This window comes from Sorghum bicolor, chromosome 1, assembly GCF_000003195.3.
Source record: "Sorghum bicolor cultivar BTx623 chromosome 1, Sorghum_bicolor_NCBIv3, whole genome shotgun sequence".
Classification (NCBI taxonomy): domain Eukaryota; kingdom Viridiplantae; phylum Streptophyta; class Magnoliopsida; order Poales; family Poaceae; genus Sorghum; species Sorghum bicolor.
The window spans coordinates 3,696,941-3,709,671 of NC_012870.2; the positions used below are offsets into that span (position 1 = coordinate 3,696,941).

At 44.7% G+C, this 12,731-nt stretch overlaps 2 protein-coding genes across 3 annotated transcripts; one reads left to right on the forward strand and one right to left on the reverse strand.

The window, feature by feature from the left end:
* Nucleotides 241-3,031, reverse strand: LOC8081223. Of its 2 annotated transcripts, XM_002466218.2 has the most exons (5): nucleotides 2,832-3,025; nucleotides 2,585-2,732; nucleotides 2,365-2,469; nucleotides 2,169-2,253; nucleotides 241-742 (listed from the first exon to the last, which is right to left on the reverse strand). In XM_002466218.2, exons 1-5 carry the CDS (start codon nucleotides 2,936-2,938, stop codon nucleotides 573-575), a joined length of 615 nt encoding a protein of 204 aa, XP_002466263.1. In that variant the 5' UTR covers nucleotides 2,939-3,025; the 3' UTR covers nucleotides 241-572. The 2 variants fall into 2 exon arrangements, with proteins under 2 accessions (XP_002466263.1, XP_021313647.1); XM_021457972.1 differs by lacking the exon at nucleotides 241-742 and having other exon boundaries at nucleotides 1,872-2,253; nucleotides 2,832-3,031.
* On the forward strand, nucleotides 7,694-12,508 carry LOC8081224 (hydroxyproline O-galactosyltransferase GALT6). The gene is made up of 7 exons (XM_002463662.2): nucleotides 7,694-8,759; nucleotides 8,851-9,083; nucleotides 9,205-9,492; nucleotides 9,564-9,692; nucleotides 9,781-9,954; nucleotides 11,388-11,495; nucleotides 11,718-12,508. Exons 1-7 carry the CDS (start codon nucleotides 7,928-7,930, stop codon nucleotides 11,922-11,924), a joined length of 1,971 nt encoding a protein of 656 aa, XP_002463707.1. The 5' UTR covers nucleotides 7,694-7,927; the 3' UTR covers nucleotides 11,925-12,508.

Below are 12,731 nucleotides of genomic sequence, written 5' to 3' on the forward strand. Positions count from 1 at the left end.
TATGGCTGCCGTAGCTGTTTCCAGTAAAAAAACTCGCCACCAGTGTGGCGGCCAAATTCACCGCCACAAGTTTGGCGCTCATCACTGTAGCATGGCAGCCATGCAAAGGCTGGCACTGGCAGGGCCATGTGTGGCGTGGCAAGTTTCGGTAGTGAACCAAACAGCCCCAAACTGGTTCAACCACGTTTCACACGGGAATGAAAATGGAAACGAAAACCGTAGACACGGAAATGACAAAACTGTTTCAACCTCTCTCTCTTTTATAAACCATCAGCATGTTTGCTATTCGTTTCTGGAAATATTGTTCTCCATTTCGTTTCCGTGAAAAAAAAAGAACAAACAAAAACTATGCCTCTTCAATTGTTAGAAATTCGATTGTTACTATCGACAGAAACTGAGGTCCAACACTTGCTCCATCCATCACTATCAGGATTGACGTGGATACGTACAGCAATAAACTCCATGGTACAACAATCACGCTTGAATCATCTGAAAGGGAAAAGATGAGTACAGTTGCCTAGTCTGCAAAACTGAGCATTCTTGCCTTTCAACCCTACTTCACCTATCACGAGTCATGACATCTTAGCGGCATTAGCTTTGCTCGATTCTGCGCCTTCACAGTTCAGAAGCTTGTGCAGCGGGAGAACAAGTGGTGCCAGTGCCGCCAGCGCAATGCAAAGCAGCGCTGCAATCCCAACCCACCAGGCAAAATGTGGAATCCCAAGCATAAGCTCATCGCAAACTGCACAAAAGATCAGATATCAGTAACCTGATCAAGTGTGCCTCTTAGGCTGTTGCATCATAAAGGCCTGTAGAGCAGGGCAGGGCAGGCGATAGAAACCGAAGCATGGGCAAGGCAAACGACACGTGCCTAATTTGTCATTTTCAGAAAGCAAGCATGACACATTGGCACTTGTTTGAAGGAACACTAATGGACCTGTTTGGTTTCCCTTGCTAAATTTTAGCCAACTAAATTTTAGTCACTTTAGTAGCTAAAGTTTCAAACATACTGACCAAAAAGGAGCTAAAATAGTTTAGTCCTACTAGTCACCTAAGAGTAGCTAAAATAATTTTAGCTGACTAAAATTTAGCAAGAGGAACCAAACGGGGTTATCTATAAAACACGGCAATCATAAAGAGAATGGTAAACCAGTTGTAGTTCCAAATAACTGAATGCACACAAGTGAAACCCATTAATCCATCAGAAAAATGTACCAGAAGCTCAATGGAACATCGCACGATCTGTATGTAGTACACAGAAATTTGTTCTTATTGTATATAGTATTTTACAGTGAACTGCTACTAATGTGATGAAAACAAGTCCTGAGGCTAAATGAAATGCAAGTTAACAGCTCCAGGTTCACTCTGGATAGATGGAATGCCAAGCTTCTTGCTTAGTATTTTAGTATTACACAGGAACAGCAGAAATTCATGAGTCATGACAAATGCATTGGAACCAGGGAAAGTAGGACAAATGAGGGCATGCAAAGATAGGTATTGACATCAATGAATCAGGGAAGTCCAGGGTAAAAAACATAGGAATTGCTAGGTACTCAATCCATCCCAAATTATAAGACGTTTGACTTTTTTGACACTAAGTTTGACCACTCGTCTTATTCAAAAATTTGTGCAAAACATCACTTCTTTTGTCGTGGCTTGGTTTAATAGTAAAAGTTCTTCAAGAATGACTTAAATTTGACTGTATTTGCACAAATTTTTTGAATAAGACGAGTGATCAAACTTGGGGTCAAAAAAGTCAAACGTCTTTAATTTGGATGGAGGGAGTAGTACTTTAGTATTAGGCTGCCTTTTCTTAGCAAAGCAGTAAGAACCTCAGCCTTTCAAATTTAATGTCATGATGAATCAGCCTATTAGGATTCCAAATAATCTTTCCAAAGCTTGGATTCCAAATAATCTTTCCAAAGCTTACAGGTCCTAGATAAACTGTGTATAACAAGCATCAAGCATTGATGAACCAAATTTGGAAATGCATAATGCTTGATGCGGCACAAAGGGCTGATTCATCCTATGGTTTTGAACAGGAATGCCAAGAGATTTACACAACTCATACATAGACTTCATAAAATTCGTAACATGTTTGACTAGTTTGATCTCTGATATCATAAAGGAGGACCGGAATGAGCTATAGAGAAACAATACTACCGTACCAATGTTAAAAAGTGCAAGCTCCCTCTCTGTCACATTTGGCTTCGCCACCACGCCCTCAGGCTCCACAGTGACAAGAACATAAACCTGAAATAGATCGCATAAAGCTGGTAAAGAAAAACTGAATGCCATTGAGATTCTGCTACTGCAGGCAATGAACAAATTCAGCTTCATGGCTGATTGACATTCAAAACTGACCGGGTTGCTGCTCTCAGCCTTGAAAATTATCTTCTCCGTGTTGAGCAGCCTCCTGTTCTTACTGCTCCAATCGTCCAAAAGCTGAATGGAAAAGCTCGACGGTATCTACAGACAAACACAATCATCAGAGACAAGAACATGCTGCGACGGTGAAAGTACAATCCCAACATGTTTTCTGAAAACTAGATGTTCTCACGGGAAGGGTACTGATTGATCATACAGAGGCCGGGTAGGAGATCTTGACTTCGTACCACGCGGACGGGCGCAGGCCGTCGATCCTGTAGACCCGGCGGCCGTGGCGCAGCGGCATGGTCTCGGCCAAAAGCTCCTCGCCGACGCTAAGCGCCTTCACCGATTCGTCCCCCACGCTGCAGGAGGGGGCCGCACGGAGCTGTCAGGACTAAGGAGGGAGTGGAAGTGGAACAGAGAAGCGGGGCGGATCAAGGCGGGGGAACGAGGGGACGAACCTGTGCGCCATGCAGGGGAGCAGCAGGAGCGCCGGGGCGAGGAGGAGGAGGAGGACGAGGCGGCGGCGGCGGCATAGCGAGGCGAGCGGCCGCGGCGGAGACGGCATGCCCGACGATGATTCAGTGCGACGACGTCCGTCGCAGATGAGCCGAAGAACGGCGAGATGCGTCGGGTCGTCGGGACTCGGGATGGTGTGGCCTTGCGGGTGGAGATTAGATGGGCTTTCAAAGTTCAAACGGGCCGTTGATGGGTTACCGGCACTAGGAACTGATGTCGTTTGGGGGTGGTGGGCCTGTGCCTCTAACAAATGGTTGGGCTGTTCGGATAGGTTTCCTGAAACAAAATGGCACTCTCTGGCTCTAACAAATTTCTGTATATATACTGCTGTTGACTGCAGACTCTAAAAAATATACAGTACTCTCCAAAAATACAAAGACTGTTTTTTGTGGAAAGAATACAAAGAGTGTTACTGCTGGTATACAGTATACCTGGTGATGGATTAAGAGTCAAATCCTAGTCTGTAGTCTCTGTCACTCCGATGGAGAATCCAATCCAACGTAGGCCCTGCCACTCCATGCTAATCCAAATTCAATTCAATTATCCAAGCATGTCACAGTCACACTGCAGTACTTCCCGCATGATTTTTGCTATTCGCCCAAGATAAGCAGCCATGCAATGCACCATGCTAAAAAGGACATTTTACAAGTAATCAAAGATTGGTAGTGCGTCTCAGTTTTGGTTAATCTAGAACCTGCCAGAGATAATATAGCCCATGTAGAAGAAATCAGCGAAATCCGATGGTTTTTTACCAAGACAGTTTGCGAATTGCATCCCCAAACTTCGACGAATCCGTGACATGACAGAAAAGCGAAGATTAGCCACCAGTCCACCACAAGAGAGCAGCACAGAGCCACATAGGGAATTCATTTTTTTTCTAATGAAGAAGAAGAAGAAGAAGAAGAAGAAGTGGGAACAGCGAGGCGGTCGTCGGGGGTGTGCAGGCGTGCACTAGCCAGGCAGTGGAGTCGTCTCTTCTCTTCTGGCCAGTGGCCACTCCGCGCCCCGCGCAGGCCGCAGCGCAAGTTGCGCGTCTCTTTTTCGCCACCAAAAAAGAAGAAAAAAGGGTGGAGGCGCTTCCTTTGCGGTGGTGCTGCCCCCGTTGGCGGCCAGCCAGATACGGATACGGGGACGTGGACGAACAAGTGAAAGTTGCTTTCGGCGCCCGCGTTTGATGAATCCTTTGCTTGCCGCAAGGGACGCTTTTGCTAGCATTGTTCCAGGATCACAATTCACAATGCCGTGACGAGACGAAGGCCAGATCTCGAAGCAGCCCGTGTACGGTACGGAGAGAATAGCACAGTGTAACGCTGCACATTTTTTTCTCCGCTGAAACCTGTAGCAAGCCGCAACCCGAGTCCAGCGAGTCGCCTCGCGCCCCCCACGTTCCCGTTTCGTGCACGGCGCGCGCGCGGGAGCATCGGACGGCGGACCTCGTACTCATAGGTTCGGTTCCCGTCCGTTTCTCGCCCTCCGCCGCCACGATTCCGGCGCTCGCATGGAAAGGCAGAGGACACACACCGTGCAATCGCCGTGTTTCCTCGCTACTTCACACGCCGAAGTTGGCGCAGCAGTTACGGACCTCCCTCCCCGGGTAGTGAAGCGTTTCGCGCTTTCTTGCACGGCTCGCCGGCTGGGGGTTTGTGCGGTGCGGATTGCGTAGCGCAGGGACGACATGGTGTTTTTGATGCGAGATTCCGCTGTCCGTCACCGTCCGTCCGGTGCGTACTTTAGCATCACCATCAAGTGGACTGGGACTGCAGCGGAGATTCAGACAAGTGAACAGGCTCGGACTCACTCAACTGGTCAGGACAAATTGACCAATCGCCGTCGTTAGTCGTTGCAAAGCCCTGGAACTGGACCAAGGCCTTGTTTAGTTTACCCTGTAATCCAAAGAGTTTTCAAGATTCTCTGTCACATCGAATCTTGCGGTATATGCATGAAGCATTAAATATAGACGAAAACAAAAACTAATTACACAGTTTAACTGTAAATCGCAAGACGAATCTTTTGACCCTAGTTAGTCTATGATTGGACAATATTTACCACAAACAAATGAAAATACTACAGTAGTGAAATCCAAAAAATTTTCACATCTAAACAGACCCATTAATTCAAGCGAAGCCCGCCCACCGCCTCATGTCCTCATGGGATGGGACGCAGCAGCCAGCAGGGTCCTTTTCTCATTTTATCCTTCATTCAACAGTTATTACTTATTACTGATCATCAAATATTCAGATGATTACCTCCTGCAGTAAGTGTTTGGCTGGCTTAGGGTAGTCTTCCAAATATTGCCAAATACTTCGGATGCTCTGCGCTTAAGTTTATCAGCCGAATCTCTCATCCATTCAACAGTGTTTTTCTCTCGCAACAAATTAGTCAACAATGTTTCTCTCACAACAAATCAGTTAACAATACTTTCTGCCTTGACTTATCAGCCAAACGAATAAGGCGTAAAAACTGGAATATTATTCCCGCACCATATTTATTCATAGTGCAAACAGTTAATTACTCACTTGGGGACCTATTTAGTTGTTACTCTAGTAGATAACTTCTGACCACTAGACACTTAAAATCAATGCCTTGGATTGTTGCTGGACCAGGTAAACTTGTCTCGGCAAGCAACATATGGTTCAGACGCATAACTTGTTAATGTTTAGTGCATAGATTTTGTTTCCCACCAATAATCGATTCTAAAACATATTCTGAATACTCTTTTTTTTTATTAAGAATTTGCAAGTATTCTAATCCCAATCTACGCACATGTCTTCCATGTCTCCATCTATTTTTTTCAAAGTTATTCGATGTTGACAGTTTTGAAAGTTTTACCAAATATTGTCTATAATTATAACAAAAAATCTCGTTTACAGTGCTATTTTCCATAGAGGCAATACTGTTTCTCACAATTACCACATGTAAAATTTGGATTTTCTAAACCTTTTAATTGGATAGCTGAGAAATATGGTAAATTTCAACCGTCGGACAATTGTTTATGTGTAGATGATATTGTTTTTTCGACCTTTTCATTCCTATAATCTTAAGAAACATGTTTTTTTAGAATTAGAAACAAGTATTTTGTAACGAGTGGAAGTATTGTTGCCAAAAACATCATTTTAGGTCTTGTTTGAATGCCGATGTATTACACCACACCACACCACACACACACATGCATAGATTGAGGTGACCATGTTTTCTCAATAAAATGTTTCGCTACATGGTTTTTATAAACATTTGTTTTTGTGAGTTATAAAGAATTGGTAATCATGCCAAAAGACTTTTCATCTATATGAAATTCACTTTTTTCTCTTATGCCAGGAGAGTTTTTATCTATGTGAAACTCATACTAAGACAGCATAAGACTAAGCTCAAGAGGCATACATGCGCACAAATGCCAGAGGAACAGCCAAGCTACACTTGGATACTTGGATACCAGAGAAGCCTTGTTTAGTTCCAAAATATTTTACAAAATCGACACTGTAGCTTTTTTGTTTGTATTTGACAAATATTATCCAATCATGGACTAACTAGGCTCAAAAGATTCGTCTCGTCAATTTCGACCAAACTGTGTAATTAGTTTTTATTTTTATCTATATTTAATACTTCATGCATGTGTCTAAAGATTCGATGTGACGGGGAATCTGAAAAATTTTGCAAAATTTTTTTGGGAAGTAAACGAGGCCTAAGAAATTATTCCAACCGCTCGGCCGGGCTGAAACAAAAAAGACCAACAAATCATACAGTGTCAGATAAACGAACATTGCAAATCCATAAGACCGTGTCAAGCCAATAGTTTAGCCCAAACAATCAGAGCGTATCACAAGGCCACTCAGCCGTCGATCCAAATTTTTTATTAAGGCCTTGTTTAGTTTCCGAAAAATTTTGTAAAATTTTTCATATTCTCCGTCACATCGAATCTTTAGACGTATGCATGAAGTATTAAATATAGATAAAAATAAAAACTAATTGCACAGTTCGGTCGGAATTGACGAGACGAATCTTTTAAGCCTAGTTAGTCCATAATTGGACAATATTTATCAAATACAAACGAAAGTGCTACTATTTCTATTTTGCAAAAAATTTTGGAAGTAAACAAGACCTAACCTCATGTCATGTGATTCCAATTTTTTATTAAGGCCTTGTTTAGTTCTATTTTTTTTTTGAAAAATGACACGGTAATACTTTCGTTTTTATTTGACAAACATTATCCAATTATAGAGTAACTAGACTTAAAAGATTCGTCTTGCGATTTACAGGCAAACTGTATAACTAGTTTTTATTTTCATCTATATTTAATACTCTATACATATGTCGTAAAATTTGATGCATTGAGAAATCTTAAAAAGTTTTTGGTTTTGGGTAACACAGGCGCACCCGGCACTCGCCTCGAAAATCCATTGGTCAACACAGTTCGCCACCGCACGGGATCCCTCGCCCACTCGAAACAGCAGTCACGGCCGGCACGCGCCGCTTTAATCCACGTGGATCCCTCCCTCCCGCCCCGCAACTGCAAGGACCCAGCCCATGGGGCGCCCTGCCCTCCTCACGCCGCCCACGGCCGCAGCACGAGCCACACAGCTCCGTGCACCGAGCCCACGCGGCCGTCCCGCGCCACGATCACGCCGACCCCCAAAGACCGCACGACTTTTTAAAATCAGGGGAAGGTCCAAATTAACATTCGCCAAGAGGGGATTTGTGATTAAATTAAGCGGGCTTATGCGATGACGAAAACTTTAAACAATGGTATACCACGCCCCGTCGGCCCGTCCCAAGTTATTAACCTTTTTTTTTCTGTGACTTGTCCCAAGTTATTAACCTCTCGGGCTCGGGCACTTCCCTTCCCCGTTGGTCCGCTCGACCGCCTCCGCCGCTGCCTTGCTCCCTCCGCGCCCACCACGGAGCGCACGCGCGGGCGCAGCCTCCCTCGCGCGCCGCGCCTCCCCTTCCCACTGCTCTGTTCTCCCGCCCGCGCGCGCTCCTCCTCCTCCTCCACCTCCTAGGGTTAGGGCACGCGTCGCGGGGGGCCGCGGCGCCTGGCCCAATGCGGAGGTCGTCGGGGCCCGGCACGCCGTGCCGCCGCCGCGCGATCCAGGTGCTCGTGGCGGTCTCCCTCGCCTACGCGCTCGCCGTGCTGCTCCTCGAGTCGCCGCTCGTGTCCACGTCCCTGCCCGGGGCGGGGGCGTCCGCCGCGGCGTCGCGGAAGCTCCACCTCGACGGCGCGTGGGAGGGCGTGGGGCGAACCGCGCCGGCGCGCCCCGGGAAGCACCCGCACAGGGAGACCCTCTCGGCGGACGCGTGGTGGGGACGGGCACGCCGGTTGGCGGGGATCGTCTCTGGCCTCGAGCTCCGCCACCTCAACTCCACCCGCTCCGGCTCGCTCCGCAAGGTCGCCGCCGAGGCCGCCGAGTCAGGGGCCCGCGTGTTCTCCGGCCTGGAGGCTCTAGCGACGACCCTGGCGTCCTCGCGTGATTCCTCAGGGGAGGAAGAGAAGAGCAAGTGCCCGCACTCGATCGTCCTCAGCGGTGACGAGTTCCGGGAGAGGGGGCGGACGGTGGAGCTGCCGTGCGGGCTCACGCTGGGTTCGTATATCACGGTCGCCGCGACGCCGCACCAGGCGCACCCTGAGCGGGATCCTAAGATCACGATGCTCAGGGAGGGGGAAGAGCCGATCATGGTGTCGCAGTTCATGATGGAGCTGCAGGGGCTCAAGACGGTGGACGGCGAGGATCCGCCCAGGATTCTCCATTTCAACCCCCGCCTCCGCGGCGACTGGAGCGGCAAGCCGGTGATCGAGCAGAACACCTGCTACCGCATGCAGTGGGGCACTCCGCTTCGCTGCGAGGGCTGGAGGTCCCGTGCCGACGAAGAGACTGGTCTGCACCCTTTACTGTCACCAGATAAAGTATTGTTAAGCTACTGATTACATTGGCACAAGGATTTTATTCTGATTGGATTGTTCTGCAGTGGATGGGTTGGTCAAGTGTGAGAAGTGGATTCGGGATGATGAAGGACGGTCGGAGGAGTCAAAAACGTCATGGTGGCTGAACCGGCTCATTGGCCGCACAAAGACCGTCTCCGTTGATTGGCCATACCCATTCGTGGAGGACCGCCTGTTTGTTCTAACTCTCACTGCTGGATTGGAGGGTTACCATGTGAATGTTGATGGACGGCATGTGACATCATTTCCATACCGCACTGTAAGTGGCTCACGCTTGTACTACATGAATGGGCGGGGAATGGAATTGTAATATTATTAATATTGGTGCACCCCCCGTGTTTGGTACTGTTGTTAACTTTTGTCTCTGGTGGTGTTGGTAGGGATTTGTTCTTGAGGATGCTACTGGCTTATCATTGAATGGGGACCTAGATGTTCAATCAGTGTTTGCGGGGACTCTGCCCACCACACATCCTAGCTTTTCTCCACAGAAACACCTAGAGATGTTGCCCAGTTGGCAGGCCCCTCCCCTTCCAGACGAACCAGTTGAGATTTTCATCGGTATCCTGTCAGCAGGCAACCATTTTGCTGAACGTATGGCTGCGAGAAAGACATGGATGTCTGCTGCCCAGAAGTCATCGAATGTTGTGGCCCGGTTTTTTGTTGCCCTGGTAAATCTTGAAGACCAAACTTGAGTACTTTTTTTTTTTGGACTTGAGCTGATCATTGTTCTTTTCTGCAGCATGGCAGAAATGAAGTTAATGTGGAGCTGAAAAAGGAGGCTGAGTTTTTCGGCGACATTGTTATTGTGCCATTCATGGATAGCTATGATTTGGTTGTTCTTAAGACAATTGCCATATGCGAGTATGGGGTATGTCTAAGTGCTTTTGTTCTTCAAAATTTGCTACTATGAAGTCACTGTAAGACACTTCGTCACTATAATGAACTCGTCCTCTCAGGTCCATGTTGTATCTGCTAGATACATAATGAAGTGCGATGATGATACTTTTGTTAGACTTGATTCAGTAATGGCTGAAGTGAAGAAAATCCAGAACGGTATAAGTCTCTATATAGGGAACATGAATTATCACCACAAGCCATTGCGCGATGGGAAATGGGCTGTTACTTATGAGGTAAACTTATATTTGATTTGACAATGATCTCATGTGCCCTTTCTCTTTCAATTGGTTGAAAATGAAAATAAAGATGCCCTGTGCACTATATTGCTGTAGCGAACTGTTCGATACATGGTATTTGGTCTGTCTCAGTATTAGGCTATGTTTAGTTCCCATCCAAAAACTTCTCGTCCCATCACATCGAATGTTTGGACACATGCATGGAGCATTAAATATAGATTAAAAAAATAACTAATTGCACAATTTGCATGTATTTTGTGAGACAAATCTTGTAAGCCTATAGTTACAAATGTCCTACAGTACCCAAAAACTTTTCTTTTCGCGAACTAAACAAGGCCTTAAACAACATTAGGATAGCAATCAAACATGTTTCCCTAGTAGGGTCTACATGAAGCCTTCAAATCAGGTAAAAATTAACTCATGGTACCTTGAAATTTACTGAATCTAAAGAAATCTAATAAGGTTCATTTCGGAAATATATCACATATCACATAACTGAATGAGTTAGTGCGCCAATGCTACATGGATTAGCAATTAAGTTAGCTCCATGAGTTGAATTGTCTAACTAATTATGGTTCCCCATGAAACAAAAGCGGTCTGTCATTTTGTTTCCTGTAAATTGTTTTGCACTATTTTATTTTACTTCTATAATTTGTCTGTTTTATTTGGACCGAACAACTATGCGTGTTGACTTTTGTTTCATATGCACTGGAAGCTGTAGCCTTGAATCTTCTAAACTTCACTCTCAGTTTACAGCTTTTGATCTTTGGTCAATACCTTTTTTTTTCATTTACTCAAAAAAAAACCTTTTTTTTCATTGTTAAAATTATGAGGCTATATTGTGTTGCAAACACATAGGACTGTTCTTGCTGAGATTGGCTGGCTGTATGCATATTTTTCATCAATAATGCTGAAAGCTCATATCCACTCTGTTCTAATTAAATTATGTAATGTTTTCTATCGTATCTGCATTCAATTAAAAAAAAATGAAATTTGATCTTTTGTACATTTAATGTTTTCAGCAGTAAAAGTTGACATAACATATTGGTTCTTGCTGTAGGTATTACACTACTACTGTTGGCTTTATTGCTTTGTTGAATTAGTCTGTACAAAGATAGATATCTGATGGTCTTACCCTCAAATATGATTGTGCAACCTTTTATATCTCGTAATAAGCCACTTTTATATTATACTTGTGCCAGTAATACAAAACTTAGCAAAGCATTATCCTCTACCTCACTTCACTCGTTGACTCAGTATATCAGCGGAAAAATTGATGGTTTACCTGAGATGCCCTTTTTATCCTTTTATTTATACTTCATTCTCTTACCAAGTGCCCCTTCATGTTGCCTGGAGAGTACTCGATGCTCCGAAGTTCAACATTTAATGCATGCATTTTCTCATCTGCGCTTATCTTCTGTACTTTACAGGAATGGCCAGAAGAGGATTATCCCATCTATGCAAATGGTCCTGGATATGTTATATCCTCTGACATCGCAGATTCTATTCTATCAGACTTTCTAAACCATAAATTAAGGGTAAGTTCAGTTGATTGCTTCTGGTCTGCATTTCGTGACACTAATAGGGGCACATATGGTATTTGCAATAACTGGGGACCTACCTGATCATATTTCCTCTCTGAAGTTCATAAGCGAACTACCATTGATTACCGTACCACTAGATATCTGGTTCTGGTACATGGGTTTGTTAGATTTGACATGATGCCGGCAAGAGTCTAAATTTCATTTCTTGCTGTGCAGCTTTTCAAAATGGAGGATGTGAGCATGGGCATGTGGGTTGAGCGGTTCAACAACACCAGATTTGTTAAATACGTCCACAGCGTCAAATTTTGTCAATTCGGATGCATAGATGATTATTACACTGCACATTACCAATCACCGAGGCAGATGTTGTGTTTGTGGGACAAGCTACAGGCTGGAAAAGCCCAATGTTGCAATATGAGATAGCGACAATGGAGGTGGTGGTACTGGTAGGCCCATCCTTATTCACGAAGAAGTTGAGAACCTAGAAGCCTCGAGACTAACTTAAAGAATGTTGGCTGAAAATAAATTAAGCCCTCGAGATGACTAACGAATGGCCATTTAAAGGATTTCTTTTGGTATAGCTGACCAGGCGGTGTTTCAGCTGGAAATGGAAACAAGGGGAATGGACAGCAGCCTGTAACCCCTTTCCTGATTGAGCATGCGGCGCACTTCTTTTCTCAACGTATAGATGGAGTTCTGTGAGCAGTATGAGACCTGCTTGGGGACTTGATTTGTAAATGGGACGGGTAGAAAGCTTAGTTAAATATCTGTTACTTTTGGCATGATTGGCTGTGGTTGCAGTCATAGACAACCCAGCTGGTACATATGAGCGATGTTGGCAGTGTACAGGAATTTTGCTGTGCAACTTCTCTTAACGTGGTCATAAGTTATGACCTGATTAGCAGGTGGACTTGTAACTATCTCACGACTTCGGCTCTATGACTTTTTTGACATTTAACTGCAGTTGTTACTCTTCGAAATTAAAATTCACTTTCTACTTATTTTCATTCTAAACTACTCCAGTCCACTTTGGTTTTGTCCTATTTTACTTTTGATAATTTTGGCTAAGTTTATATAGGAAAAATGAATCAACTTCTAGAACATTATATCAGTTTCGTTGAATTCTCTCCATGAAATATGTTTTGACAGATAATTTATTTGAACATGTAGATGTTAAAATAACTTTTTCTAAAAACTTCATAACGTTAGATAATTTCTTAGGTTTGAGTA